General features: G+C 43.3%; 1 protein-coding gene across 3 annotated transcripts in view; it reads left to right on the top strand.

Annotated features, from left to right (window-relative positions):
- The window catches only part of LOC137310786 (receptor-type tyrosine-protein phosphatase mu-like), a 797,377-nt gene that overhangs the window by 548,758 nt on the left and 223,919 nt on the right, over positions 1–24,700 (top strand). For all 3 annotated transcript variants that reach the window (XM_067978407.1, XM_067978404.1, XM_067978408.1), the window contains exons 12-13: positions 8,650–8,923; positions 18,019–18,055. In XM_067978407.1, coding sequence (XP_067834508.1) covers positions 8,650–8,923; positions 18,019–18,055 — 311 coding nt within the window. The remainder of the gene's footprint in view (positions 1–8,649; positions 8,924–18,018; positions 18,056–24,700) is intronic.

Raw genomic sequence — 24,700 nt, 5'->3', positions numbered from 1 at the left:
ACACTGTAATGTGGTGTGTCTGGATAGGCCAGTTCTTGTTCACACTGGAATGTGGTGTGTCTGGATAGACCAGTTCTTGTCCACACTGTAATGTGTTGTGTCTGGATAGGCCAGTTCTTGTTCACACTGTAATGTGGTGTGTCTGGATAGGCCAGTTCTTGTCCACACTGTAATGTGGTGTGTCTGGATAGGCCAGTTCTTGTCCACACTGGAATGTGGTTTGTCTCTGTAGACGAGTTCTTGTCCACACTGTAATGTGTTGTGTCTGGATAGGCCAGTTCTTGTCCACACTGTAATGTGGTGTGTCTGGATAGGCCAGTTCTTGTCCACACTGTAATGTGGTGTGTCTGGATAGGCCAGTTCTTGTCCACACTGTAATGTGGTGTGTCTGGATAGGCCAGTTCTTGTCCACACTGTAATGTGGTGTGTCTGGATAGGCCAGTTCTTGTCCACACTGTAATGTGGTGTGTCTCTGTAGACCAGTTCTTGTCCACACCGTAATGTGGTGTGTCTGGATAGGCCAGTTCTTGTCCACACTGTAATGTGTTGTGTCTCTGTAGACGAGTTCTTGTCCACACTGTAATGTGTTGTGCCTGGATAGACAATTTCTTGTTCACACTGTAATGTGGTGTGTCTGGATAGGCCAGTTCTTATCCACACTGGAATGTGGTTTGTCTCTGTTGACCAGTTCTTGTCCACACTGTAATGTGGTTTGTCTCTGTAGACGAGTTCTTGTCCACACTGTAATGTGTTGTGCCTGGATAGACAATTTCTTGTTCACACTGTAATGTGGTGTGTCTGGATAGGCCAGTTCTTGTCCACACTGTAATGTGGTGTGTCTGGATAGGCCAGTTCTTGTCCACACTGTAATGTGTTGTGTCTCTGTAGACGGGTTCTTGTCCACACTGTAATGTGTTGTGCCTGGATAGACAATTTCTTGTTCACACTGTAATGTGGTGTGTCTGGATAGGCCAGTTCTTGTCTACACTGGAATGCGGTGTGTCTGGATAGGCCAGTTCTTGTCCACACTATAATGTGGTGTGTCTCTGTAGACCAGTTCTTGTCCACACTGTAATGTGGTTTGTCTCTGTAGACCAGTTCTTGTTCACACTGGAATGTGTTGTGTCTCTGTAGACCAGTTCTTGTCCACACTGTAATGTGGTTTGTCTCTGTAGACCAGTTCTTGTTCACACTGGAATGTGTTGTGTCTCTGTAGACCAGTTCTTGTCCACACTGTAATGTGGTTTGTCTCTGTAGACCAGTTCTTGTTCACACTGGAATGTGTTGTGTCTCTGTAGACCAGTTCTTGTTCACACTGTAATGTGGTGTGTCTCTGTTGACCAGTTCTTGTCCACACTGTAATGTGGTGTGTCTCTGTAGACCAGTTCTTGTTCACACTGTAATGTGTTGTGTCTCTGTAGACCAGTTCTTGTCCACACTGTAATGTGGTGTGTCTCTGTAGACCAGTTCTTGTCCACACTGTAATGTGTTGTGTCTCTGTAGACCAGTTCTTGTCCACACTGTAATGTAGTGTGTCTCTGTAGACCAGTTCTTGTCCACACTGTAATGTGGTGTGTCTGGATAGACCAGTTCTTGTCAACACTGTAATGTGGTGTGTCTCTGTAGACCAGTTCTTGTCCACACTGGAATGTGGTTTGTCTCTGTAGACTAGTTCTTGTCCACACTGTAATGTGTTGTGTCTCTGCAGACCAGTTCTTGTCCACACTGTAATGTGGTTTGTCTCTGTAGACCAGTTCTTGTTCACACTGTAATGTGTTGTGTCTCTGTAGACCAGTTCTTGTCCACACTGTAATGTGGTGTGTCTCTGTAGAGCAGTTCTTATTCACACTGTAGTAATATGGAAAATCAGAGGAATGCTGGTTTTCACAGATTGGTAGGCACTTGTGATGTGGATGATCTGATTAGCATTTGTTTTTTAAAGTTTTTTTTTCCCTGCTGATACGTTACATGGAAAATATAAGGCCACTGAGATGAGCGAAACAGCAAACACGCATTCCTTCTGTCAGTGCCCTAAAGCTGCCACAATTGTGCACAGCTTGAAAAGTTGGCAAAAAAATCAGCTCAAGGCATTTCCTGAGGAAGCCCAGGAAGTCCTGCTGACAAGCTCATGGCACACTCGCGGGAATTTGGACAGCACAAAATCCCTGCATAACTGCGTTATCTACCAAATTCCTCCCCCACGAGAGAGAGATGATATAGAGGCTGTGGGCTAATTCTGACTTTGGGCAATACTGTAAAACGGGCAGTAGCGAATCGGCAGTCCATTTTACATCTCTTGCAAAAGTCAATGGAAATAAAAATCAGGATTCGCGACTGCCCGTTTATTGCCCAAAGTTCAGAATCACCCCCAGTGTGACAGAGATATTAAGAGAGAGATGCAGGGATGTGATTAACTCAAGCATAGTGAGACAGAGGGAGACAGATGAAGAAAAAGAGAAAGACTGATTCACTAGTGGTCCTAACCCAGTCTGGCCGATATGTGACTCCAGACCCACAGCAATGTGGTTGATTCTTAGTCGCCCTCTGAAATGGCCTGGCAAGCCACTCAGTTGTACAATCCCACTACAGAAAGTCACGATAAGAATAAAACCGGATGGACCACCCAGCATCGGACCACTAGGCACCGGACACGACAAAGGGAAACCAAGCCCAGTCGACCCTGCAAAGTCCTCCTCACTAACATCTGGGGACTTGTGCCAAAATTGGGAGAGCTGTCCCACAGGCTAGTCAAGCAACAGCCTGACATAGCCATACTCACAGAATTATACCTTACAGCCAACGTCCCAAACTCTTCCATCACCATCCCTGTGAATGTCCTGTCCCACCGACAGGACAGACCCACCAGAGGTGGCGGTACAGTGGTATACAGTCAGGAGGGAGTGGCCCTGGGAGTCCTCAACGTTGACTCCGGACCCCATGAAATCTCATGGCATCAGGACAAACATGGGCAAGGAAACCTCCTGCCGATTACCACCTACCACCCTGCCTCTGCTGATGAATCAGTCCTCCTCCATGTTGAGCACTACTTGGAGGAAGCACTGAGGGTAGCAAGGACACAGAATGTACTCTGGGTGGGGGGCTTCAATGTCCATCATCAAGAGTGGCTCGGTAGCACCACTACTGACCAAGCTGGCCGAGTCCTGAAGGACATAGCTGCCAGACTGGGCCTGCAGCAAGTGGTGAGCAAACCAACATGAGGGAAATCCTACTTGACCTCATCCTCACCAACCGACCTGTCGCAGATGGATCTGTCCATGACAGTATTAGTAGGAGTGACCACCACACAGTTCTTGTCGAGATGAAGTCCCGTCTTCACATTGAGGACACCATCCAACGTGTTGTGTGGCACTACCACCATGCTAAATGGGATAGATTCAGAACAGATCTAGCAGCTCAAAACTGGGCATCCATGAGGTGCTCTGGGCTATCAGCAGCAGCAGAATTACATTCCAGCACAATCTGTAACCTCATGGCCCGGCATATTCCTCACTCCACCATTATCAACAAGCCAGCTGATCAACCCTGGTTCAATGAGGAGTGTAGAAGAGCATGCCAGGAGCAGCACCAGGCGTACCTAAAAATGAGTTGCCAACCTGGTGAAGCTACAACACAGGACTACATGCAGGCTAAATAGCGGAAGCAACATGCTATAGACAGAGCTAAGCGATTCCACAACCAACGGATCAGATCAAAGATTTGCAGTCCTGCCACATCCAGTCGTGAATGGTGGTGGACAATTGAACAACTAACGGGAAGAGGAGGCTCCGTGAACATCCCCATCCTCAATGATGGTGGAGTCCAGCACGAGAGTGCAAAAGACAAGGCTGAAACGTTTGCAACCATCTTCAACCAGAAGTGCCGAGTGGATGATCCATCTCGGCCTCCTCCCAATATCCCCACCATCACGGAAGCCAGTCTTCAGCCAATTCGATTCACTCCACGTGATATCAAGAAACGGCTGAGTGCACTGGATACAGCAAAGTCTATGGGCCCCGACAACATCTCGGCTGTAGTACTGAAGACTTTTGCTCCAGAACTAGCCACGCCTCTAGCCAAGCTGTTCCAGTACGGCTACAACACTGGCATCTACCCGACAATGTGGAAAATTGCCCAGCTATGTCCTGTCCATAAAAAGCAGAACAAATCCAATCCGCCCAATTACCGCCCCATTAGTCTACTCTCAATCATCAGCAAAGTGATGGAAGGTGTCGTCAACAGTGCTATCAAGCGACACTTACTCACCTGTTCACCGATGCTCAGTTTGGGTTCCGCCAGGACCACTCGGCTCCAGACCTCATTACAGCCTTGGTCCAAACATGGACAAAAGAGCTGAATTCCAGAGGTGAGGTGAGAGTGACTGCACATGACATCAAGGCAGCATTTGACCAAGTGTGGCACCAAGGAGCACTGGTAAAATTGAAGTCAATGGGAATCAGGTGGAAAAATCTCCAGTGGCTGGAGTAATACCTAGCACAAAGAAAGATGGTAGTGGTTGTTGGAGGCCAATCATCTCAGCCCCAGGACATTGCTGTAGGAGTTCCTCAGGGCAGAGTCCTAGGCCCAATGACCTTCGCTCCATCATAAGGTCAGAAATAAGGATATTCACTGATGATTGCACAGTGTTCAGTTCCATTCACGACCCCTCAGATAATAAAGCCGTCCTTGCCCGCATGTAGCAAGACCTGGACAACATCCAGGCTTGGGCTGAAAAGTGGCAAGCAACATTCGCGCCAGACAAGTGCCAGGCAATGACCATCTACAACAAGAGAGAGTCTAACCACCTCCCCTTGACATTCAATGGCATTACCATCACTGAATCCCCCACCATCAAGATCTTGGGGGTCACCATTGACCAGAAACTTAACTGGACCAGCCACATACATACTGTGCTACAAGAACAAGACAGAGGCTGGGTATTCTGCAGCGAGTGACTCACCTCCTGACTCCCCAAAGCCTTTCCACCATCTACAAGGCACAAGTCAGGAGTGTGATGGAATACTCTCCACTTGCCTGGATGAGTTTAGCTCCAACAACACTCAAGTAGCTTAACACCATCCAAGATAAAGCAGCCCGCTTGATTGGCACCCCATCCACCACCCTAAACATTCACTCCCTTCACCACCGGCGCACAGTGGCTGCAGTGTGTACCATCCACAGGATGCACTGCAGCAACTCGCCAAGGCTTCTTTGACAGCACCTCCCAACCCCGTGACCTCTACCACCTAGAAGGACAAGAGCAGCAGGCAAATGGGAACAATACCACCTGCACGTGCCCCTCCAAGTCACACATCATCCCGACTTGGAAATATATCGCCGTTCCTTCATCGTCGCTGGGTCAAAATCCTGGAACTCCCTTCCTAACAGCACTGTGGGAGAACCTTCACCACACGGACTGCAGCGGTTCAGGAAGGCGGCTCACCACCACCTTCTCAAGGGCAATTAGGGATGGGCAATAAATGCTGGCCTTGCCAGTGAAGCCCACATCCCATGAATGAATAAAAAAAGTAGCAGCGTGCCTTGCTCAACTTGTTGTTCTGTTGGTTGACTCACTGTTTTTCACATCACATCTACAAAAAGTTATTGGCCCGGATTTTCCTCTGAGCAGCGAATGAATGGCGCCCGTTAGACCCATAAACTTTTCTTGTTTTTTCTCACGACAAGTTCCTCTCATGGGGCACTGAATTCAAAAAGGCGCCCTCTACAGGGCACCTGGGACCTGCTTGAACAGGGCAAGCAACTGTCTATCCCCTTAAGCAATCAGATTAAAGCATCTGATGAGCAGTGAAGTGTCAGAACCAGGAAGTGTAAATTAGAATAACGAATTCAATGTCACATGAATATATTTAAGGAGGAGCTAGATAGATTTCTAGACGCATAAGGCATCAGGTGGTATGGGGAGAGAGCGAGAATATGGTATTGAGATTGAGGATTATCGATGATCATGTTGAATGGCAGAGCAGGCTCGAGGGGCCGAATGGCCTATTCCTGCTCCTATTTTCTATATTTCTATGTCAGATCAGGTACAGAAAATGAAATAAAGAGAGGGTAAGAAAGAATGGATTAAGAGACAGAGATAAAAGAGACAGAAAGAAAAATTTAAAAAATAAAAATTGTTTTTTTAAATGTCCAACAACAATTGAAATCTGTAGGAATGAGACGCCACACTTGTTAAAGTTAATTTTCAGTACCAGAGAGGCTGTTTATTGGATCATTAATACTTACCACACCGTTAAAAGTGTGCTTAGACTGAAATAACTTGACCTGCCTTTTCTTTGGCGAGTTTCGATCGTACCCATTGGGTCAGTGCAGGAACTTCCCGCTGTTCCGTTCATTTGAACGATGAGTCAGCCGGTGAGATGTCGTTCTCGCGGAGTTTAAGGAGGAGCAGGGCATCTGGTACAGCAACTTTCGGATTTCCGTGTTTGACTGCACATGCAGTCTCCGGAAGTTGCTGTACCAGATGCACAGAAATAACGGTGAGCCCTGTTAGCCTCGCCTTTATTTTCAGAGGAAAATCTGGCCCAATAAATCAAAGTTTTTTTTCCCCTTCAGTGAATAATTTGCTAACTGAAGTGACATGTTAGTGTTGGCACAGGAATTTATTTCCCTAATTTTTACACAATGTTACCATCAGGCAGTCTTGACGCTAAGACATAATTAAAGCATAAACCTTTGCCTAAACTGGCTCATTAATGAATTTAATCCCTGATCTCAGAAAAGCACATCCTTCAGCATGGATGTCACACCAAACCATCTTATTGAGTGACACTGTCAGTTTAATGCCAATTAATACTGGCTTCCAGGCGGTTATGTGTTGTAGATTGGAAACAAAGTTAACAATCCATACAGTTAGCAGGGAGGTGATGCTTTCATCTCATTATTCTGGGCTTGATTCAAACTCTGGGATGAAAGAACAGTGTTCCAACCAACTGTGCTACCAAATGTCCCCTATAACCCATCAGAAATTTAATTGATTGAACAAACACTATTAGGTTGAATTTGCACTGTGCAATATGAGTAACAAATGCATCAAGGCATTCATATAACTTTCTCAGTTTACTATTTTAACAAATGCATGTTTTAACAAATGGCGGATATAAGCGTTTTCTTCAATAATGTCTGGTACCACGATTCATAGGAACTATTGGCCCATCGAGCCTGTTTTGCCATTTCTACTAGCCATGTCATCTCTGCCATTTTAATCCCATTTTTCTACCTTTTCTCTCAATCCCTTAATACTGCTTGTGACAGAAATGAAGAATTTTTTCTCTGTGGCAGATTATCTATTGGATTCTGTCATGTTGGTAATGGTGTACACACAGGACTAAAGCTGAAGAAAAATAGCAAATTTGGGAACTTAAGTGTCAAGCAAAGGCTTATTTTCATTGTTGCTTATCATGTCTTTACTTTTAAAATTCTTACAAGATTCCCCTGAGTTAACAACTTTAGATCTTCACCACCACTCCCATTTTCTCTTGGACAGCAGGTACTGGTAATGGAGGATAGCTGCACCAGAGTCACTGGGAGTGGAGGAGCTGTGGGCTGGTGCTAGGGATGGGGGTCCCCTATTGATACACGACCGGTGGGGTGGTCCGCACCCCTGGGGTCTACCCGCCTTTTTCCGCCACGTTCCCGGACCAAGGGAGCCTTTGCCTCTTTTCGAGATTTTTCATGCTTCCTTCCCCCTCTGCTATTCTGCTATAACCATTTTGTTTCTGTACTTGCTTCATAATCACCTCCTTTTGCCTTGTACCATCATCATTTTGTCATTTAATCACTCCTGCCCTCCACTGTTTCAAAGACCTTTCCCTGTTGTTCTTTTCCTGCACTGTATTTTCTGTATCTTGAGCGCTTTTGTATGGCATCAGAATCTGTTAAATTAAAAAAGAGAAAAGTTTGCACAATTACATTTTCTTAAGCATGCTGTGCTTAATGTGCATAAATAATGGTTTGATGGCTTCGGACTTTAATTTTCATAACATCAATAAGATGAAGAGAGACTTAAAGAAGATAGATGGTGTGTGTTCTGTGCTTTCCTTGGGCCCGATTTGTTTTCACTGATATCCGCTTGTTTTATGATGTTCATTATGTTGTGGCATATGTTAATAAGATTCTGAGGAAATTTTGGCATAACTGGCCATCAGCAAGATTGGCATAAAAACGGGTGGAAATTTCGGCGTAATTTCAGCATAAGTGCGATCCAGGAAATACCAGCCCTAGCTCTTGCTGTTCTCAAAATGAATCAGACCATCTTGACATAAGTCTGGAATGAGTCAACTGATTCTTACTGTCCTAGTTCAAAAATAATATCAAGTAGCAACATGCCCTAAACAGATACATACCACTCAATTGCACATCGTACCCATCCTCTCTCTGCTTTGGTAATTTTAATCCCTTGAGAGCTAGATTTAATTCAAAGGTAACACTTTTAATATAGATCGTACCAAGGTCCTTTCCGTGGAAAAATCGGTCAAAATCCCAAAACATGGATCAAATTTGAATTCCAAAACAATCTCACCCCTACATGGAAGGTGTTACTACCTTCAGGAAGGTCACTGTTATTGTTACTACAGTCAATTAATCCCATTAATGTTTTAGTTCATTTTATTTTCTCTGTTTCTCTTTTAGTGCCTATCAGGTAATTGTGGAAGAAGAGCGGCCACGCAGGACCAAGAAGGCAACTGATGTTCTGGACTGCTATTTTGTTCCCGTCACCTACCAGAATGCCTCTATTTCACACTCCCCTCATTACTTTGCTGCCGAATTTCCACCAGATGCTCTTCAAGTAGCCCAGCCTTTTACCGTTGGAGACAACAAGACATACAGTGGCTACTGGAATGCCCCGCTTCTCCCTCATAAGAGTTACAGCATTTACTTTCAAGCAGTGAGCAAAGCCAATGGGGTAAGTGTCCATAACTGTAACTGTTGAGTGCAACCATAAAATATCCAATGTTTATTTTATTCTTTTATATTAGTCAGTATACTTCCATCTGTTTATCCATATGCTTCATGTAAGAATGATAAACCCTTGGCTTGCCATTCCCCAATGGAGCCTATTCACTACTACTACGGCAGATTATGGCCTGCTTTTTAGCGGTTAGAATCATATAATCATAGAAAGGTTACAGCACAGAAGGAGGCAATTTGGCCCATCGAGTCAGCGCAGTCTCTATGCAAGAGCAACCTAGCTAGTCCCACTCCCCCGCCCCCCTTTCACCCTAGCCCTGCAAATTTTTTCCTTTCAAGTACTTATCCAGTTCCGTTTGAAGGGCATTCCAGATACTCACCACTCGCTGCATAAAAAAGTTTTTCCTCATGTCACCTTTGGTTCTTTTGCCAATCACCATAAATCTATATCCTCTGGTTCTTGACCCTTCCGCCAATGGGAACAATTTCTCTCTATCTACTCTGTCTAGACCCTTCGTGATTTTGAATACCTCTATCAAATCTCCTCTCAACCGTCTCTGCTCCAAGGAGAACAACCTCAGCTTCTCCAGTCTATCCACGTAACTAAAGTCCCTCATCCCTGGAATCATTCTAGTCAATCTCTTCTGTACCCTCTCTAAGGCCTTCACATCTTTCCTGAAGTGCGGTGCCCAGAACTGGACACAATAGTCCAGTTGTGGCCGAACCAGTGTTTTATAAAGGTTCATCGTGACTTCCATACTTCCATACTTTTGTACTTTATGCCTCTATTTATAAAGCCCAGGATCCTGTATGCTTTTTTAACCACTTTCTCAACCTGCCCTGCCACCTTCAATGATTTGTGCACATAAACCCCCAGATCTCTGTGTTCCTTAACCCCTTATAGAATTGTGCCCTCTAGTTCATATTGCCTCTCCTCGTTCTTCCTACCGAAATGTATCACTTCGCATTTTTTGGCATTAAATTTCATCTGCCACATGTCCGGCCATGCCACCAGCCTGTCTATATCCTCTTGACGTCTATCACTATCCTCCTCACTGTTTACTACCCTTCCAAGTTTTGTGGCATCTGCAAATTTTGAAATTACATCCAAGTCCAAGTCATTAATATATATCAAGAAAAGCAATGGTCCCAGCACTGACCCCTGGGGAACACCACTGTACACCTCTCTCCAGTCTGAAAAACAACCGTTCACCACTACTTTCTGTTTCCTGTCCCTTAGCCAATTCTGTATTCATGTTGCTACTGCCCCCTTTATTCCATGGGCCGCAATTTTGATGATAAGCCTACCGTGCGGCACTTTATCTAACGCCTTTTGAAAGTCCATATACACCACATAAACTGCATTGCCCTCATCTACCCTCTCTGTTACCTCATCAAAAAACTATATCATGGTTATGTCCATGCCGATGGTAGTAATGAACACACAGGGACAAAACTTGTAGTGCTACATTTATCAAGGTGAATTGCAATACTGAAGCAACTAGCTCAAACAGTGACACAAGAGTACTAGTCCATCTGAAGTAAAAGCTTTAGTAATTACTTGTGCACAGTATGTACCTGGATATATAACACTTCTATTATGAGGCCTAGAAAGCAGTGAGTGATCCAGCAGTTCTGTTACTGTGGAGCAGATTTGCTTGAAACATAGCTAATTTCTTCTCTACATCTAAGAAGCAAAGCGTTGCTCATCTGCCTTGTTCAAATTGGCTCATTTGGTTTTCTGGAACAACTCCCTCCTACAAGATAACATAGCTCATAAAAATATAAGAAATAGGAGCAAGAGTAGGCCATATGGCCCCTGGAGCCTGCTCCCCCATTCAATAAGATCATGGCTGATCTTTGACCTCAACTCCACTTTCCTGCCCGATCCCCATATCCCTTGATTCCCCTAGAGTCCTAAAATCTATCTACCTCAGCCTTGAATATACTCAACGACTTAGCATCCACAGCCCTCTGGGGTGGAGAATTCCAAAGACTCACAACTCTCTGAGAGAAGAAATTCTTCCTTATCTCAATCTTAAATGGCTGACCCCTAATCCTGTGACTTTGCCCCCCTAGTTCTAGACTCTCCAGCCAGGGGCAACAACCCTGTCAGCATCTACCCTGTCAAGTCCCCTCAGAATCTTATATGTTTCAATGAGATCACCTCTCATTCTTCTAAACTCCAAAGAAGATAGGTCCATTCTACTCAATCTCTTCTGATAGGGCAACCCTCTCATCCCAGGAATCAATCTAGTGAACCTTTGTTGCACCGCCCCTAAGGCAAGTATATCCTTCCTTAGATAAGCAGACTAAAACTGTACACAGTACTCCAGGTGTGGTCTCTCCAAAGCCCTGTACAATTGCAGCAAGACTTGTACTCCAACCCACTTGCAACAAAGGCCAATATACCATTTGCCTTCCTAATTGCTTGCTGTACCTGCACGCTAACTTTTTGTGTTTCATGTATGAGGAAACCCAAATGTCTCTGAACATCAACATTTAATAGTTTCTCACCATTTAAAAAATATTCTGTTTTTCTATTCTTCCTACCAAAGTGAATAACCTCATATTTCCTCAAATTATACTCCATCTGCCACCTTCTTGCCCACTCACTTAACCTGTCTAACCAGCTCCTGTGAAAACCAGTCGTAAAGCACTGAGTGTTAGTTTGGTAAATTATAAACTCTTTATTGAAGCTTCTCCACCCTCCCAATTTTCTCCTCCTTGCTCCTTAAGGTGTTGACTCATGATAGGGGACAGTCCTACAGTAGCTGGTGGCCCTGTGGCACCTCACCCAAGTGGTCAATCATCGTGTATGATGCTAGATGGTAAATGTTCTTAGACAGGCAACTGTGAGGGATCAACATAGCCGAGTCTGATCCAGTCCTCAGCAGTGGTCCACAGAGTTCACTTTCCACAGAGTTCTGTTGGAATTTTATGAAGGAGAGATTTGCTGTGTTTCAGAAGCCTCAACAGCTGATCGAGGCACCAGTTTCAGCCAAATGGACATAATGTAAAACTGCATTGTCTATGGATTATTTATGCTTTTTTAAAAGTTAGATTGGTATTGGTCCAGGGACATTGCGTGCTGGAACTATAATGTGCTTCAGCATGGAGTAGTAAGGTGCAGGATTGTGCCCCTATTCTCCACTCAGCAAATTCAACACAACTACTGTGAGGGAGCCATGAAGCGGAAGAGAGACATTTCCCCTTGGGAGGAGATAGAAACTAGGATGCTATGTCACCCCGGGCGTTTCTTGTATAAGCTTGAGGTTTGGTGATGTTGCAGCATTGTCAGAGGCCTGACAGCAGATTATTTGAACATCCTCTCAATCAGAGAAGGGAGGTAGAGGAAAAAAGAATTAAAAATGTAAGAAGGGTAAATATTCCTTGAAAAGTAGTGTAAACTTAAAAGCAATTGCCTATCAGCATTTAATAGATCTAAAGAGACACTGAAAGAAAATAATATTCTTTTTGATGTGCTTGTATATAAATTGCATAGAATTTTTACCTTTAGGAGATAATTAATGGGCAATGTTAATTCATATTTATAATTGCGTTTCTTTGGCGGTGTTTTTGTTATAAACACCTTACAGTAATGCTGATCTTTCATAATATTTTTACTGAGTGCTTAGTGTACTTCTTGTCAGTTGGGAACTATTGCCCAATTTACTTACAGCAAATTAGGAAGCAATGTCAGCTTGTCTTACCTGCATCAGGATTCAGTGTTCGTCTATTTTTACGTTGACAAGAATAGTGGTTAAATGATTTTTATTGCAAAATTACTAAGTATTCTAGGAGTTGTTGATTGTCTGTTTCAGCTTGGTCATTTGGGAGCATTCTCCTCTTTGGATCAGAAGGTTGTAGGCCTGAGCCCTACGTCAGGAATTGAGCATGCTATCTAGACACACCGCTTTGTTAAAAGTCTGACCTTTGCATGAGATGTTCTATCTGTCTGTTTGCCTGGATGTTAAAGGTTCCATAGCTCTAGAATAATAGTCACTGCATTCATTCTGTGAAGCGCTTTGACATTTCAAAATGATATACAACTGGAAGTAGTGTTAATGTTCAACAAGACATTCGATTGGAATTGTCCCTTTTCCTGTGCTTCTAACCGCACCTCCTTCCCCTCCTGTCACAACCATGAAGAGGTCCCTTTCATTCTCACCAACCACTCCATCAGACTTTGCAGTCCCAAACCATCTTCCTCCATTTCCAACATTTGCAACTTGATCCAATCACCAAATATATCATCCCTCCTCTTCTCTCTCTGCTTTCCTTAGCGAACCTGGTTCACAACTTCCCGCTGCCGTCCCCTGGCACCTTCAAATACAACTGCAAGCGATACAACACTTACCCTCTCACTTCCCCCTACACCATTGTCCATAGTGCAGCATACACATTTCTTTGTTAGATGGCAATTTACAGGTACTTTCTCCAATTTAGTATAACGTATTCACTGCTCACAGTGTAGTCTGCTCTACGTTGTGGAGAGCAGATGTAAATTAGATGGTCACTTTGCAGAACACTTCTGTTCTGTCCACAAACTGACCTCCTTGTGGCTCGTCGCTTTAACTCCTACACTGACCTTTCTTTCCTTGGCACAATACTGTTCCAATGAAGCTCAATGTAAGCCTCAGGATCAAATATCTTTCTGCTGGGCTGAGGGCAACTAATTTTAAATGGGGGCAAAAAATTCTCTGCCGCCTTCTGATCTGAGCATTGGCCAGTAACTTCAAACCTTAGCTATATCCATTTTTTATACAGCTGGAGTTCGTGATGATGTGGAGTGGGTCTGGGGCAGAGGGGAAATAGCTTGCAGTTTGAGGAGGATATCTTTTATTAGTACACACTGCTGGCAGGAGAGGGCTGCGCTCTCATTGTTTGCCTGTTCTTCCCCTTTTCGGAGCTGGCAAACCAACTCTACTTTGCCAACATTTTCTGTTTTTGTTTCATACCTGACCCATAGGCCAGTTCTGTGTTTTCCATTTCTCCCATTTTCTTGCTTTTTCCTTGCGCAGGCCTCCCATTGCTCTGGCTGTTCATATGCTCTTCACTTAATTTCTTTAATGCTTCTTTCCATTGAGATGTTATGTTACATCATCTAATAGCCATTTCACTGTCATTTCTTCTTTGTGTTTGTTTGTTTCTTTCCCTCCCATTCCTCTCCCTCCCATCCCACCCATTCCTCCCCCCCACCCCCCACCACACACACACCCTTTTCTGGTTCGAATAATATGCATGTTCATCTCTTAGGGCTCAGACAAAATATTGCCTTGTCTATTCTCTCCACAGATGCTAAGTGACCTGCTGTGTGTTTCCTGATTTTGTATTTTGTATTATTTCTCCTCTGATTCTCGTAGCATAATCCAAATGCATAAACCACTCCGATTCTCAGAATGCACATTTGTGAACTAGACACATGAGGAATTGTGGAGATCTAGATATCTTTCAACTTCTTCCTTAGCTATATCTATATCTATTTCCACAGCTGTAAGGAATCTTACACCAGGTTATAGTCCAACTGTTTTATTTGAAAATCATCCCACATATTCCCCGCATGGGAGACTTCTACTGACTCCCTAAGATACACAAAGCCAACACACCCGGACGTCCAATCGTATCAGGCAACGGAACCCTGTGTGAGAACCTCTCTGGATACGTCGAGGGCATCCTGAAACCCATCGTGCAGGGAACCCCCAGCTTCTGTCGCGACACTACAGACTTCCTACAAAAACTCAGCACCCACGGACCAGTTGAACCAGGAACACTTCTCACCACGATGGACGTCTCGGCACTCTACACCAGTATCCCCCACGATGACGGCATCGCTGCAACAGCATCAGTACTCAACACCAACAACAGCCAATCTCCAGACGCCATCCTACAACTCATCCGCTTCATCCTGGATCACAATGTCTTCACCTTCGATAACCAGTTCTTTACCCAAACACACGAAACAGCCATGGGGACCAAATTCGCACCCCGATACGCCAACATTTTCATGCACAAGTTCAAGCAGGACTTCTTCACTGCACAGGACCTCCAACCAACGCTATACACCAGATACATCGACGACATTTTCTTCCTATGGACCCATGGCGAAGAATCACTGAAGAGACTACACGATAACATCAACAAGTTCCATCCCACCATCAAGCTCACCATGGACTACTCCTCAGAATCGGTTTCTTTCTTGGACACACGAATCTCCATCAAAGACGGGCACCTCAGCACCTCACTCTACCGCAAGCCCACGGACAACCTCACGATGCTCCACTTTTCCAGCTCCCACCCTAACCACGTCAAAGAGGCCATCCCCTATGGACAGGCCCTGCGAATACACAGGATCTGCTCAGACGAGGAGGAACACGATGGACACCTACAGACGCTGAAAGACGCCCTAGTAAGAACGGGATATGACACTCGACTCGTCGATCGACAGTTCCGACGGGCCACAAAAATCGCATAGACCTCCTCAGGAGACTAACACGGGACGGAACCAACAGAGTACCCTTCGTCGTCCAGTACTTCCCCGGAGCGGAGAAACTGCGCCATGTTCTCCGCAGCCTTCAACATGTCATCGATGACGACGAACGCCTCGCTAAGGCCATCCCCACACCTCCACTACTCGCCTTCAAACAGCCACCCAACCTCAAACAGACCATCGTTCGCAGCAAATTACCCAGCTTTCAGGAGAACAGCGTCCACGACACCACACAACCCTGCCACGGCAACCTCTGCAAGACATGCCAGATCATCGACACAGATACCACCATCACACGAGAGGACACCACCCCCCAGGTACATGGTTCATACTCCTGTGACTCGGCCAACATTGTCTACCTCATACGTTGCAGGAAAGGATGCCCTGGAGCATGGTACATTGGCGAGACCATGCAGACACTGCGACAACGGATGAACGGACACCGCGCAACAATCGCCAGACAGGAGGGTTCCCTCCCAGTCGGGGAACACTTCAGCAGTCAAGGACATTCATCCACCGACCTTCGGGTAAGCGTACTCCAAGGCGGCCGTCGAGACACACGACAACGCAAAATCGTCGAGCAGAAATTGATAGCCAAGTTCCGCACCCATGAGGACGGCCTCAACCGGGATCTTGGGTTCATGTCACACTACATGTAAACCCACCAGCGAAAAAAATATATCTGTTTTTAATACAACGGGTCATTCTCTGTCTTTCTCTTCCTTTCAGATGTTTCTCTCTCTCCCTCTGTCTTTTGTTCTGGCCGTTTGTGTATTCAGTGGTCCTGTAGGTAACATCTCTCTGTCTGAACACTTTGATTGCCTTGACAACGGGCAGTTGGAAAGATTATCTGTAATCACCAGGTATTGTTCTCTGACTATAAATGTGGTCACCTTCCATGGAATCCGAATCCCACACTCACCTGACGAAGGAGAAAGCCTCCGAAAGCTTGTGATTTTCAAATAAAACAGTTGGACTATATCCTGGTGTTGTAAGATTCCTTACATTTGTCAACCCCAGTCCATCACCGGCATCTCCACATCATATTTCCACAGCAAGAGCGCTAAATAAAATGTACTGTTACTTTGTTGCTAGCAGAAGCTATGTTACTATTTATTTGCTAAGTCCATCACAAACTTCACCTGTACTAGAGCTACAGAATAAGAATTAATACTTATTAGCCTTAGTTGCATTGGAGACTAGTCTTCGTCATAGTCACTAATAAATCCAATAGAAACTTCTTTACCCAAAGAGTGGTAAGACTGTGGAACATGCTACCACAAGGCATAGGCATAGATGCATTTAGGGGGAAGCTAGATAAGCACATGAGGGAGAAAGGAATAGAAGGGTATGCTGATAGGGCTATATGAAGAGGTGTGGGAGGAGGCTCGTGTGGAGCATAAACACCGGCATAGACTAGAATGGTCTGTTTCTGTGCTGTAGACTATGTAATTCTATGTAATTCACATTGTTATCAAAGCACAGGATTCCTATATATAAAAAAACACTCAGTCAAAAGATATATAATTGAATGCTATATGGAATAAGATAAATGCTGAAATGCTGGGACCATGAAAATGTGTTGCTCAGAGAGGCAAACTACTGCAAAATGTGTATTTAGAATACAAGGTTATAGAAGAATTTTGCATTTACCATTAGCTGTGAGGTACAGGGAGAAACTTTACAAAATGTTTCCTCAGTAGATAAAGTGGATTGGGTAGAGCTCATGATAGAGCAAATTGTACATGTGCTTTGGAAGTAACGTGTAAAACGGGCTGAATGATCTTTTCTAGTTCCTTGCATCCTTATGTCCTTAGTAATCAATTCTGAGCACCGTTATAATCCTTCTACCTAAAAAATCATTACATTTGTCTGCGAAAGTACTTCAAAAGGACAATTTGACGCTTGTATGTTACACTGTGACTTCACTTTAAATAAAGGCGACATTATGAAATATAGTCAAGCAGATCATAGTCATCTTTATGGCTGTTCCCTGATTTGTTTCCAGGTTTCTGTACAAATCGCAAGTAGAATTTGCCTCTGATGAACCATTACGTAGAATTACATAGAATGTACAGCTCTGAAATGGGCCATTCGGCCCAACCGGTCCATGCCAATGTTTATGCCCCACACGAGCCTCCTCCCACCCCTCATGCATGTTGGTGGCAGTCTGAAAATGTTTTTGCCTTGCAAAGTAATGGCTTCCTTTTGCATTGCTGTGACAATGCTGAACCCTAAAGCACTATTGATTTTTTTTTTAATTGCCACATATGTTGTTGAGGCTTTCCCTTTACAGCATTCAAGGTCATGGAGTTGCTGAAGTGAAGGCTGTTCCCTGCCTTTGCCAATTAATTCCTTTCGTTGTGCAGATAAATGTTAACTGAAGTATTTATCTAAAATGCCAAGTACAATTCATTCCAATTGTCAACAGCCAGGATACATGCTGAATTTGCTAAGAGCTACTGCTAATATGTGACCAAACACGTCGCTGTTCCTCCAAGTCGATCTTATCGATGGATTTTAAATAGAATTGGTGATGAGGTTATGTTTGCTTTAGCTGAAGCACCAGAAATGACATTTTTCCTCTTCATTTGACACAGGAAACCAAAATTGACTGCGTCAGGGTGGCCACAAAAGGTATGCCTTAGTTCTCTCCTTTCTTGTACCACAGATCTGTGTCGTAACAGAGTCAGCTATTTCTGATTAAAATGGTATTTAAAATACGTGCCAGCATGTATATTCTAGATAGCCAGGATTTTGACACAAATGTTTGCTTTTGTCATGAATGCTTTATTACTGTAAGACTTTAATATGGCTCCTACATTCTTTGATAGTTCTTTGTAATCGAATTAGTCGCATCTTCTGTTTGGTTTCATCAACTTGTTTAGGCAGCTTAGTTTTGTTTATAATTATTAATGTTGCACCACACTTCAAAATATCATATTTGAAAATATTAATTATTTTTTAACTATCTTTGGAAGCCTGAAAATTATTCTAACAATTAATTCTGTGGCAGTTGCTCTTTGTTTAAAAGCACTCTGCTCTACATAAATCAATTATTTTTTTTACATGCATTGTGTACCGGTAACCTGATGAACTCTCTGACTTTTTTTCTGCTTTTGTTATTTTCATGGTTCACTTAGGTATCCATTTAATGTGATTTTATTAACCCTCAAAGGACCACTTTTGAGTTTAAAGGAATCGCCTTCTGAATCCTGAAATGGTTTGCGATAGGAGCATGAAACTTGGGTGTTGAAACACGACTCTCAGTTCCAACCTTTCATCATCTGCCTTGTGTTTATAAATTATATTTGTGAGCCCATATGTAGGTTTAGTGGGTACAAGAACTTGCTAGTGTGATATTGAACTAAGCAAACCAGGCAAGTTCCACGTTTGATCCCAGCACTGTACTGAGTTACATGACCTCAGCAGTGGCAACAGTTGAATAGCTGCAGTTGGTCTGACCCAGTGCCAGCATTCACTTTAACAATCTAAGGATTGTGTGGACATCAGGCACGAGGAGCATGGGGCTTAGCTGTGATCTCCTCCATGATTAAATTACCTGCAGACACACTGGGGGTGAATTTCTGCGGGGAGGCGGGGGGGTTCTCCCTCTGGTGCGCCTTAATTTCAATGGATGGGCCATGGAAACACAGTGTAAATGCTATTTATGCCATTTTTCTGTGGTTCTTCCAATGGGTGGGAGAATGCCCATGGAAATTCAACCCCTCCCTGTCTAGGACTACACATGAAAAATAGTCATTTGGGTGAGGTACTAATGGCCAGCTGACACCCATGAAATCATTCCCCAGCAAGAGTTAGCGCATTCCGGAGAGGAGGCGAGAATAGGGCAAGACCAAAAGGATAATCGTTGACTTTTGTTTTATTTTTGTGGGGTTCCAAATAGGGCCCAGTGATTCGAGGGACAACCTATGTTTGCATCATACAAAATAAAGGCGGTCATTTAAAAATTACTGTGTGAATAACGTTAAGAGTGAGGGGATTGATGGAACAATGTCGTTAATCTGGAATGACTGCTGTAACAAATTTACACACTGTCATTTCAAAGTTGCCAATCCTTGCACAATGCCATCAAACCTGCCAGGTCAATTAACAATCCTAATTAGTGCTGCATTTGTCCATGAAATGCAGAACACCCATTGCAAATTGCCAAACTTTTTTCTCAAAGTAGAATTAACTCAGATGGAAAAATAAATCACTCTCAAGATGTTGGGTTTCTAGCACAGCGCTGTTTGAAGCAAAACAAAAGAAATGGTAATTGGAGCTACGGAGACCACTTACACAATAGCATGATTTAAAACTTGAGATGATGAGGCCGCACCACAGTAGTATAAAATGGTTATGGCTCTCAGGGCTCATCTATCAATCCATCAGCAACATAATTAGGAAGAATCTTGTCACTACACTTTGCTGCTGTTCACTGCAACAAGCTCAACTCTTGAACTGCCAGTCACAGAGTAAAATTGGCAGCAGCTGTGAAGAAGCCAGTGGCTTGGACCACCCATCCAGCCGGTAGAAAAGGAACTATTTTCAGGAGCTATCTTAGAGGAGGCAAAATTAGAAGGTACTTAAAATAAGAAAATATAGACCACAATTACAGTAGTGTTGGCTCAGTAGCATACTGTATTATAGATTAAATGGATGTGGGGTGATGTCAATGATTCTCCATGTAATAAGTTCCCAATTTCAGTTGGGTTATTGTGAGGAAGTCCTGAGCAGGACAAGGCAATGAATGGAATCAGAAACATTGAATCCAAGGAGAGATGGAGGGGAGAATCGGGCATGAATTTGTGACCTCAGCCAAGTTCTTAAGGGGAGGTGCTAAGCAAGGGTGGGGAGTTAAAGCATTATCCATTTTGAAGGAGGGAGAGAAATTGGAGGGCTGGTTAATCTGAACCACTCTTGCTTGGTTTCTAGCTGAAATGCAGAGGCATGGAGCCTGTGCTGCCATGTGAGGAATGGTACATGGTAAGAGAAGCGATTCTAGAGGGGAAACATATCTAAATAAAAGTAAGCAAAAGTCAGTACCATTTTTTTTCACAGTCGCTACATTAAGGCACGTTATGAAGTAGATTGAACAACCATTTCTTCTGCCTTGAATGTCTTCGGGGTGAGATGCAGTTCTTTAAGGGTTAATAAATTGATGCAAGAGTTTACATAATTTTGTATGCAAAAGAAACGGATTATCAACAAAATAAGTTGCACATATAGCATTGTCTTTAATGCTCACTTTCTTAGATATAAAATAACATATATATATATCGGAGTATGGTCGATAAGTAATTCTTGTTGCTAGTCTAGCTTCAGTCTGGCTTTTTTCTCATGCATGCTGACCTGGAAATCTTCCTTTGCCTTAGCTGCGATAATTGTGACTCAGCTTACAACACCATACATTCGCATCGCCCCTGCTGCAGGCGACAACCAACTAACAGGTCAGACATTCAAGTACAGACCAGTCATCGTGCCCATCTTTATGCCTCTTCTTCACTCACTCTCTCTCTCTTCAGTTTTAGAGTTTTCTTTTCTCTGTTTCCTTCCGCACAGCAAGCTCATTTTGTTCTCACTCCTGACATTCAGAAGACCCTGTTGTGCCAACTCCTGGAAGTTTGCAACTAACCCATGCACTTAGGATATCTCTCCACTGCATGCTTTCATGTTGCATTTTGTCTGTGAATGGTTCATTGAGCTTAATGTGCGTAGATGTATGGCTACCCTGACCTTACACAAAATCTTGACTGGACAGAGATATACTGTCTTTGCTTGTGTATATAAATTTCTAAAATGGCCTACAGGACAGTCATTTACCATTTGAATAGTTTGGGCACAGTTAGATCTAGTATTTTGGAAATGAGAATTTATTCAGATTGCTATGAGTATGATATTGTGTTGATGGAGTCAAACCAGAGGAAAGGTTGGTGCAGGAATGATGTTCTGCCTCTAGATGTCTCTTAACATGCTTTGTGAATATATTTTTCCTTTCCTCTTTTTTTCCCCATCTCTCCTAAAGGTGTTAACTTGCACAGTAGAGTAGTTCTATGGGCCCTGGCCACCATCCAGTCCCTCATCCAAGTGACCATTTTCCATTTTTTGGGCCTTCACGGAGAGTATCAGCAGACTATTCAACTGTGGAAGTATCACAGCCAAGCCCAAACTTTCTGCCACTGAATGTCCACAAGATGCGCACCTTCTAGCAGGAATCAACCGAGATCGCTCAAGTGAGGGAATTCAGGTTGATTTTTCATCCGCCTAGCCCAGGAGCAATGTGAACAATTGTAGTGCCTTCTAGATGACACCAGCTAAACTTTGTTTACTCTGGTAATTAAAACTTGCTGGTGTGTATGACTTTGTACCACCCAGGTAGTGCATTTATCAGCTAAGTTAACAGAGAGCTTGAGGATTGTAAATGTGATATTTCTTAGTATTTACCAAATACGCTGGTGGCATCTTTTGGCAGAATGCCTATATTTCACCGGCCTGTACTTGAACAGCTTAGGTCTTTTCTAAAATCTAACAGCTTCGAAAGTGTCGGCTGTGGCTCAGTGGGTAGCAATCCCGTCTCTGAGTCAGAAGGTTGTGGGTTCAGAGTCCCGCTCCTGAGACTTGAGTGCGTAATCTAGCCTGACACTCCAGTGCAGTACTGAGGGAGTGCTGCACTGTTGGTGGTGCCATCTTTTGAATGAGGCCCTGTCTGCTCTCTCAGGTGGGCATAAAAGATTGCATAGAACTATTTTGAAGAAGAGCAGGGGAGTTCTCCCTGGTGTCCTGGCCAATATTTATCTCTCAACCAACATCACTAAAAGCAGATTATCTGGTCATTATCACTGGTATTTGTGGGAGCTTGCTGTGTGCAAATTGGCTGCTACGTTTCCTACATTACAACAGAGACTACACTTCAAAAGTACTTAATTGGCTGTAAAACACTTTGGGACATCCTGAGGTCATGAAAGGTGCTAAATTCAAGTCTTTCTTAGTTTTTCCATTTTGAAAGTATCTGATTGGAAGGTCAAACAACCATAGGTCAGATTAACAGCTCTTAGAAATAATATACTTTATAATAATAACGGTGAATGGACTAGCATCTTTTTGTACTCACAATGTTTGGAAATTTTCACAGGAAATATTCTTTGGGAAAAAGTCTACCTTTAGTTTTGAGAATGGACTGTCCTGCAGGCCTTGAATCTGTTGGTTCTTTACCCAAATGAGATTAGATGAATGATGAAAAATAAAAGTTACTTTGAGTAGCAAGCATGGACTTTCTCCTCCTTCCACGTCATTTGTGACTAAGTTAAGGTTGAGGTAGAAGGTACATGTACGTACGCTGTGGAAATCCTTCAGTGAAAAGTATCACGAGGACTGAGTACGACTGGGAGCACTTGTGCCAGAATGGTCATTGGTGGTGGCAAAGCACAAAACAATAATGGCTGTGTGAGATCTTTTGGGTGAACTTATAAGATTCATAGTTGCCAATACATAAATATAGACAAGTAGGGAATGTAGAACTTATGTGGCACCAAAACCAACATGAGGCCTAAGTAAAACAAAACCAGAAAAAAATTGTTAGGATCTGTAAAATACAATCGTGTTTCCTTTTCTTTAATGGAAAGATATTAGTCAAACATTTTCTAAGTGATCTTACCAAAGTGACAGCCCAGAAATTACTGCATGCAGTAATTAGTGTATGAATTCTCGAGTGTTTGTATGGCATCACTTTGTCCACTTTTGATGGAAGTGGTAACCCATTTAAATTTAAGCTTATATTATCTTATGTACAAGGTTTTGGCAATTGTGGTAATTTTTCTCTTTCTATCCTGAGGTGCTACATAAAGTTTGAACTGCTTTATATTTTACTCTTGTGCTACTCTCTGGGCACAATTCTAGAGGGTCAGGTTTATCTGTCTCAAAGGAGCCTGATGTAAACTGAAACAGACTTTTGTACCTTCTGCAACACAAACCAAATGCATTTTAATGCTCTTCAATGTCATTTATGATTTATTGCCACTTTTTTCTTGTATTTGTGAGATAAATTAGTCATTTCAACCGTGGTTATCCAAGCTATGACACAGCACAGTAATGTGGAAATATTAAGAGCTGACATATTGTGCATTGTGTAAGAATGTGCTGTGATACTTTATTGAAACAGATGACTGGCAATATTTCTTTGCTTTCGCGGCAATGTCACGATAGATTGATACACCATTTAGTTCACTGCAAGTGTACCATTTAAGCCAATTAACTGTAAATGAAAAATGCTTTCACTTTAGTAACTTCCTTATGTTAACTTGAAATCATTGCATAAAGCCAAAATATAATCACTTTCTTTGGCTCAGTTGACATTGCCGGTCTGCAACTAAGTTATATATTTCAGAAGGTGCCCAGTTTGATTTCTGGTCTGATCCTAGCTGATCATAAATGGGGTGGAAATTGGGGAGGGAGGGGTAGGTGGGTGCGGTGGGGTGCTGGGGGTTGCTACTGTTGGCCTCTCCCTATCCCTAGGGTAATAAATGGAAAATGAACCTAGATTCCCCTTCCTGATCATTATTCACTGACCCCTGCTGGAAAGTGCTGGCATGTGGACATTGTGAGAGAACAGGATCAGCGTGGTGCTGATGCCCTTGGTCAAATATCCTTACAGTGCCCAGCATCTAGGCTCACACTTGAACAAGGTAAACAGGCTGAGTTTTATCCCAATCTGGGTAAGTGTCTGCAGGGGAGGAAGAGGGAATGATCTGGGGGGGTGGGTTTTGGCAGTTTACTGAGAGATGGGATATGGCGCCAGAAATTGGAAATTCAGGCCAGAATCCAGGATAATCAGTCAGCTTTCAAACAGTAAAATAACTTGCACTGTTGACATTTTAATGTTTTAAGAAATAAGGTTGAGATTACTGTGGGGGCAGGATTGGGGGGGGAGGGAGGAGAAACAGATTCAGTGTTACAAAGTAAATTCTATGTCCCCTGCATTTTTCATTGTTAACTGATTTAGAAGAGAGAAAGGATATTTCAGCAATGTTATTTTGACATTCCATCACATTATACGGTAAACAGTACAAATGGTAGTTGATAACGGAAGCCTCCAAGCGCCAAGACATAACACTGCTCGATGCTAGTTATCTCATTCAAACAGATATTAAATGTTTCCGCCAGGACTGTGATCATTCAGTGGCTGCCCGGTTGGTGAATAAATTGCTGGGAAGTAGCTGTTTGCGTACTAGATATAGCCAAGATTTGGATTTCTAAAAGGTGGAAAGTACTGTACTGTTAATA

Source organism: Heptranchias perlo, chromosome 3 (assembly GCF_035084215.1).
Source record: "Heptranchias perlo isolate sHepPer1 chromosome 3, sHepPer1.hap1, whole genome shotgun sequence".
Classification (NCBI taxonomy): Eukaryota; Metazoa; Chordata; class Chondrichthyes; order Hexanchiformes; family Hexanchidae; genus Heptranchias; species Heptranchias perlo.
This window is presented reverse-complemented; position numbering and strand designations above follow the sequence as displayed.